An 8,034-nucleotide genomic window follows, 5' to 3' on the forward strand; every position below is an offset into this window, starting at 1 on the left:
CAATAGTGTGGTGCCACGTGAGACAATATAATAAAATTAAAAAAAAAAAAAACCAAGTAAAATATGATGTTCATATAAGTATGATTGTTAATTTTTATCTCAAAAAGCAGAGAAAGGATTTTGGCATTGCAAGGAAATAGTAATTTCACAATTGTTTTCACACGTATCAATAATGCACAGTGAGATTTAGACGTATGAAACTAGATGCCTCTCTCGCCACTCTTATTGCAATATTGTTTCTGATCAAGACTGGACAATTAAGTGCTTGTTTGGCACCCTTTCAAATCTTAAATTGTTTGTTATCGTATCATTCTTTACCACATATTCATACAATAAAATATTCTGCACATGAACCAATAAGATTTTTTTACTTTTTAACCACACATTTTCCAAAAAATACTATTTAAAACTCTTTAACTTTCCAAATAATGGGCAACAAACAGTGGCTAAATTTGACGCTATATTATATAGGATTGTACAGTAAAATTGATTGTCTTTACCGACAAAGAAGTCATTTTATTTCATGAGTAAATTCTTAGTCAATATTGTTTGACAACAATGTCTTTTAAGTAATTCATAATTGAATAGTATTTGGTTCGTAACCGAATAAACAAGTTTATTTTTTACTTTGAAAATCACAATTACTAAACTCGGAACATTTTGTGTGCCTTGTACATATGGTTTCTTTTTCAAGGAGTATTTTCGTCATCTTAATCCATTTCTCTTCGCAATTTGGCAAGTGACACTCTGATGGAAAAAATGACGCTTTTTTTTAAGTAAATGTTCTCTTCCTTAAAAATTATGACTCCGATAAGAAAATTATAACTTTAAGTTATTTGTAATTGAGCAGTAATTTTCAATTAAATAATTCATTGACAATGAATACACGTTTCGAAATTCAAATGGTCCCTAATAAAACAAGTAATTATTTTCCATACAAATTTACATGATGTAAAAAGAAGGTGCAAAGCCAACAGGGTGGGTAAATAATTGTAATTGATAGGCAAATATAGATGTTAATGATGAGCACTCGATGGAGTTGAATGAATGCTTGATAGCTGTGGTCATGCAAATCTTTTGAGCACTGCCATACATTTATGAAAAAACATCCCCCAAACTCATTGAATCATGAAAGAAAACTGCCTTTTTTCTCTAAAGGGTGACTCAAAATGGCTGCCAAAATCAAAAATCCATTTAAGAGGGCTCAAGAAATTGAGATGAAGTTATAATTAGGGTCCATTTGGCAAGAATTCTATTTTTACTTTCATGAGAAAGCTATTTTATGTTTTTTTTTTTTTTCTAAAAGCTCTTTTTAATAAGATAAAACACTTCAGAAAATTATTCAAACATGTTCATAAGTAGCTTTCTAATTTTAGAAGAAATTTTTGGATTTTCAAACCAACTAAACGGGTCCTTAGCATCTTTCGCCATCATTTGGATTTTCAGACCCCAATTAATTATGGACTTGTTCAGTAGTAATTATGATAAATGATTTTTTGACCGTTAGCAAGAATAGTAGGTATCACCTGTGAGTGAAGAAGTCAAAAGTGATATGAAGACTGAAATAGCGAAATAACGATCAAAAAATTGATTATTTATAGTGAAAATTTGCTATCAAACGGGACATAGTTATAACAAAAGGAACAAATTCAACTTTGCCAAACATTGCTCTTTTCTTGCACGTCAGGGTGAAAGCCCTTCTGCGCTATGTTTCATTGGCTTTGGCTGCTCCAAAACTGAACCAGCATATTCGACCAAGAGGATCAATTTTCAGTTGACAAACTGAAAATTGCTTCTGAGGATTATAATATTTTCGATGAAGATAGAGCTAGCTTTAGATCATATCTGCGGACGCAGACATTTTTGAATTGAGGGGTACAATTAAACTTTCTACAAATCGAATACTTTGTTCTTGATTTTTGAATGATTTATACTTGACTTGAGAAAATACAAATTTGCATTTCAAAAACATTTCTTTATTAATATTTTACTTATCATGTTCATTCATTTGATTTCGAACATTTATTTTATTAATATTTTACTCATCACAAGAAAATATAAATTTGCTTTTAAAAAATTTATAGCGTATTTGATACAAACAATCAAGTTAAGTAATCGAAAGGGAAAACATATAACAAATATTCAATACTAATAATCGATCAAATAAATACAATTCGTTAAATATAAGTTAAAGTAGATATAATCAGTTCAAACATATTATATATACACAAATAGAATAGGAGAAAATGTAAATTTAAGTTCTAATTAATTGAAAATTTGTAATAGATATGATAATTTGTGAAGAAATTATAGACAATTTTTTTGGCGATCACGTGAACCCAATACCCCTTTGGGTCCGTGAACTGTCCAGGTTCGAGGTTGTTTAACTCATAAAAAAATACACATAAAGAATTACTTTGCATATATTATATTTTTAACTTTTTTTAAACTAATTTAATATACTTTGTCTAATGTATTTATATCCAAATATATAAAGTTATATATAGTTTGTGTTGAATTTGTATAAAAATCATATTCAATTATTTCACTAGAAAAAATCAATTTAACATTTTAACTATAGTAGTTATACTGCTACTACAATTTTCTTATGTTCTGTTACTTTTTAATTGCACTTCTTAACCTTTATTCATTGTTGTTACGATATTCACATTTATTTGTTGCATTTTATCCCAAACATTTTATTATTTAGTAAATTTTGACTGCGACGATGATTCCTTCTAAAAGTTCATCAATTAGCACAATATTTTGTAAGGAAATATGCTGGAAATGATTAACCTTTGCCTTCAACGAGCAAATGGTCCCTAACATCTATTTCTTGGCAGAGAAATTCCTAACCTATGTGTGTTGGTGAAAAATTGATTTAAAAAAGAAAAAGAAAAAGAAAAAGGCCAATACAACTTCATTTTAATTAGGAAAAATAGCAATTGGGTGCCTAACCTTTGCAAAATATGCAAATAAAGCCTCATAACTTTATCTAATATTTTTAATTTAGCTATGGTTCTATTAATTAAAATTTTCAAAGAGAAAAATAGCTTAAATTATGGTGTTTTAAGCGTATGTAATTATTTTGTGATGGGAAAAACTTAAACAATAATATAAACAAGTAATAAAATGACATGACGTATAAAATTTTATAAATTCAACCAATTTTATTGTGTTTTTATTTATTTTCTTTATCGAATTAGTACAATGTACAATAAATTTAAGTATGAAAAATATAATTGGAAATCTAATATTTAATATACAAATAGTTCAATTGAAAAATACAATATATTTAACTTCTAAATAAAGTTCTACCGAACTGCTCCGAGTCTCGTAATTTTCTTTCAAGCCAATGTTTGCCATCGAGACCATGCAATTCAGGCTCGACCTATTCATTTTAACACCTAACATATTCAACGATGTTCACGAGGGCAGCAAGCAATTCATAATGAAGTCATTGAAAAATCTTACCAGTTGATGTTATGATTTTTCACGTTCGTGACCCATGAGGTTTGCCCAACTCATCATACTATTAATATTCATCACCATTATTCCAAGCTTAAACTTAGTAGAAAAAATGCTTACCATATGATACTAGGCAAAATAATTGCATTTGTTATCATTCATGGGGCACCCTATTAGCTATAGGGCTAAAATGTCATTATGCTTCGCTTACTGAGATATATTAGGAGAATCTTGGTGCCCTTCTTTGGAATTTATGCACTAGACGCAGGATTCAATCCATTTTTAAAAAATCAATTCAGGTACTTACTCAAAAAAGGTAAGATCGAGGTTGAGAATTACATGATCGAATCAATAATAAAAACAAAATTGTTTGGAGTGAACTGCCGATTCCCAAGTTACTAGATTGTTAAGTTTTTATATGTAATTGAATTGAATTTTGGATTGTTTCCTTATTTTTTCTAAACAAACCTCGTAGTTCAAATTGGGTTCAAATAATGTGCAATCTAAAAACTTCAAATGATAATCACCCGGGCAGAATATACTAATTCTTTCTCATTTTTCTCGAACAATTTTAATTTGTGTTAGCCATATATCTAAAATTATGTCAACCACTAACTAATCTTCACAAGATAAAAATGAAAAAAAAAAAGTTAATTAGAAAGTACTAATAACATACTTGAACAGTAGCATTTCTATCTAGCATTCTATTCTAACTTGTCTTTGGATAGATACGTACATAAAAAATTTGAATGAGTTGTGAAAATGGTATATTATCACAAGTACAATACAAACAAACGTATAAATGATGTTTAAATGATGTTTCGACACTTGTGTTTGTAAAAAATTTATTGCGCAAAAACCGTATAACTCATCCAAGTCATCATTGCAAATCCTGGGACGCCAAGATGGCCCCACGCATCATTTTGACTGTATACAAATACAACTCAAATACCCAAAATACCCTTATGTACAAGTCCTAAAATACCCCGTTCATCATTCACATGACGCCATCCCCTAAAAACCTCATCATCATAATCATAGTAAAATGGAAAATCCTTGCCTAGACAACACACAAGCCGCCTTCTTTGCACTATATATATTTACACTCTGTCCCTCACAATACAAACAAACGCTACCACTACCACTACTTCTTCTTCTCTAACCAAGGCAAACTTCCAAAGGGTAGTCTTTTTTCTTTTTAATTTTACTGGTTCTTAAAACTTTGAAGAATACGGTTCTTGGATAGGTTGTCATAAGATTCGTTTTTATGGGTTTTCTTCTAATTGTCTACAACACTTATTCTTGTCTTTTTAATTGAGTAAATGGACACACTCCCTTACATTTTTGTTATTAATTTTTTTGTAAATGTTTGACAGAAATGGAGAGGCTAAACTCAAAGCTGTACTTGGAGAACTGCTACATAATGAAGGAGAATGAAAGGCTGAGGAAGAAAGCTGAGTTACTGAACCAGGAGAATCAAGCACTGCTAAATGAATTGAAACAGAAGCTGTCAAAGGCTGCCAGTCATGGTCCAAATTCCATTCCTGATCTCGACATGTCCTCCTCCTCCAATTCCAAGCCTTCCAAATCTAGCAAGAAATGAAATGGCCCCACCTATATTGCAACACCATTTTGGAGTTAAAAAACTAATAGTATTTTGCATAGAGAAAATACGTAGTTCTGATCCACCAGTGCAGGGGTTATCTTTTCTAGTTCATGTCTATATTTTTTTTTGTTGGGTTTTGGGGGGGAGGGGGTGGTGGGGGGTGTTAAGGTATCTTCACAATGTATCAGTCCACCTTTTGAGAGAAATATGATCTATCTTTTTATTTTTATTTTTTTTTTTCTATCTTTTTATGGTAATGATTTGTTTGGATTAATTTCTATATGCTGGGATAAGTCAATCTCCAGAAAGTTTCACTGGAATTCATTCATTCATGATGCTTGATCTTTCAATGCCTTGAATGAAAGAACACTCCAATTTAATGATTTTTGTGTTTCAACGAAACAGAACTTTAATTCGAATTTCATGCATATTATTTCGATAATTGAATTTTTGTTCGTTGCTTTTGAATAAACCATCGCTTGTCTATAGAATGATCGTCACGCAAAAAACATAGTACGTTTACATGTAAAGAATGAATGGTTACTTACAAGTTCACTCGAAAGAGCTTGATACAATCAATTTTTTTATCTGAGTTTTGCAAAGAATTTGATGACTAAGTGTTAATTGGCAATAAAAACGACAAGAAATGTGAATGTTCAACAAAATTTTTATCGCTCATTTGAAAGCACGCAGATAGAATATTTGGACAGAAACTTTCCTAAGGGCAACTCCAACCCTTGCACCATTACACCAAATTGCACCAAAATTTGGTGCAAACTTCCTCCAACCATTGCACCATTGCACCAAATTTTGGTGCAAAAAATGGTGAAATGAATAGTATTGCACCAAATATGGTGCAACACTATTCATGTTGCACCATTTTGCACCAAATGGTGCAATGTCCATTTTACCCTTATTTTTCTTTTTTTAAAGATAATGGTTAAGGACATTTGTGTCATTTTCATTCTATAATAATAATGATAATGATAATGATGATAATAATAATAATTACTTAATTAATTACACTATTAATTATATTATTAAAGTTTATTATTTTTAATAATATAATCAATAATAATTAACGTAATTGTTAATTTAACGAAAAGTTAAATTCGTAAAGTTTACGTTTAAAATTAAATTTAATGTAAAGTTTATATTATTAAAGTTTATTATTTTTGTAAATTTAACGTAATTGTTTATCATAAATTAATAATATAATCAATTATTTTTGTCAATTTAACATAATATATATGACATGTGAAGTTTTAATTTAATGAAGTTATGATTTAGTAATATATATAGTTATAAAATAAATAAATAAATAAATAATATTTTAAAATAAATATATTGTTAAAAATCGAAAGAATGAATAAAATAATAAATCACTGTTCATTTGGTGTAAATTTTGGTGAAATGGTTGGAGAAGAATTTTGGTTTGGTGCAAGATTTAGTGCAAAATTTGGTGCAAAATGGTGCAAAATTTGGTGCTGGGTTGGAGATGGCCTAATAGACTAAATGTGCTAAGGTTAAGTAAAAAAATCAGGGTAATTAGCACAAAACATCCTTACCTTTCGATGTTTTTGTGGAAAACGTCCCTACCTTTCATTTTTTGGCGGATTACACCCTTACTTTTACCTTTTTTTGCGCAAAACGTCCTTCTGTCAACTCTCCGTTAAAATGCTCCGTTAAATCAAAAAGGTAATTAGCACAAAAGGTCCCTACCTTTCAAAGTTATTGTGCAAAACGTCCCTACCTTTTATTTTTTAGCATAATTAGCAAAAAAGGTCCCTACTTTTCAATATTATTGTGCAAAACGTCCCTACCTTTCATTTTTAGCATTTTTACCCCTACATTTCACCTTTCATTACGCAAAAAGTCCTTTTCATCCATTTTTTCAATAAAATGACGATTTTACCCTCCTATTGAAACAAAACAAAAAGAAAAGAAAAAAATAATTAATTAATTGCAATCATAGTTCTAAATCTTTCAAAACATTACAAATAAATCCTAAATTCTCCACTACAGCCACTTTCACAACCTCACCAAGCCACCGCCTATAGATCCATATAGCACCACTTTTCGACCACAACACTTATCGGACTCCACCACCACCAGCATCGCATCACTCTCCCCAATATTCTCCTCCATAGTATTGGTCACCAATCTGTCCGAAACAACCACATTTACGGTGGTGGAGTCCGGTGGGCATGGTGGCCGAAAGGTGGTATTATGTGGATTTATAGTTGGCAGCTTGATAGGCTGTGAAAATGGTGGTGGTTGAGAATTTATGATTTTTTTGTAATTTTTTAAAAATTTAAGGACTATGGTTGTAGTTGGTAATTCATCTTTTCTTTTTGTTTTATTGGAATAGGAGAGTAAAATCATCATTTTATTGAAAAAATGGATGAAAATGGCCTTTTTTGCAATGAAAGGTGAAAGGTAGGGGTGAAAATGCTAAAAAATAAAAGGTAGGGATGTTTTTCACAATAACATTGAAAGGTAGGGACCTTTTGTGCTAATTATGCCAAAAAATGAAAGGTAGGAACGTTTTGCACAATAATATTGAAAGGTAGGGACCTTTGTGCTAATTACCTATTGATTTAACGGAACATTTTAACGGGAACTTGACAGAAGGACGTTTTGCGCAAAAAAAGGTAAATGTGAGGGTGTAATCCGCCAAAAAACGAAAGGTATGGACGTTTTCCACAAAAACATCGAAAGGTAGGGACGTTTTGTGCTAATTACCCAAAAAATCATGTGGTGAAAAAAGTTTATGACGTATGTGACAATAAGTAAAAGTTGACGTTTGTTGTGATTAGATGTGGTGCAAAAAATAGAAAAAAAAAGAAAAAGAAAACACACAATTGTTGGAAAAAAATTGAGTGAGCGGCTCACTTTTGGCACAATTTTCGATGGGACCAGTTGGTCCAATGTGAAATATCAAAATTGATGTGTTCTCC

At 30.6% G+C, this 8,034-nt stretch overlaps 1 protein-coding gene across 1 annotated transcript; it reads left to right on the forward strand.

Moving 5' to 3' along the window:
* The first annotated feature begins 4,612 nt into the window (after positions 1-4,612).
* On the forward strand, positions 4,613-5,186 carry LOC111400067 (protein LITTLE ZIPPER 3). The gene is made up of 2 exons (XM_023027521.1): positions 4,613-4,650; positions 4,845-5,186. The coding sequence occupies exon 2, from the start codon at positions 4,847-4,849 to the stop codon at positions 5,069-5,071; it is 225 nt and encodes a 74-aa protein (XP_022883289.1). The 5' UTR covers positions 4,613-4,650; positions 4,845-4,846; the 3' UTR covers positions 5,072-5,186.
* The last annotated feature ends 2,848 nt before the right edge of the window (positions 5,187-8,034 follow it).

The sequence above is a fragment of the Olea europaea genome, chromosome 9 (genome assembly GCF_002742605.1).
Source record: "Olea europaea var. sylvestris chromosome 9, O_europaea_v1, whole genome shotgun sequence".
Taxonomy (NCBI): Eukaryota; Viridiplantae; Streptophyta; class Magnoliopsida; order Lamiales; family Oleaceae; genus Olea; species Olea europaea.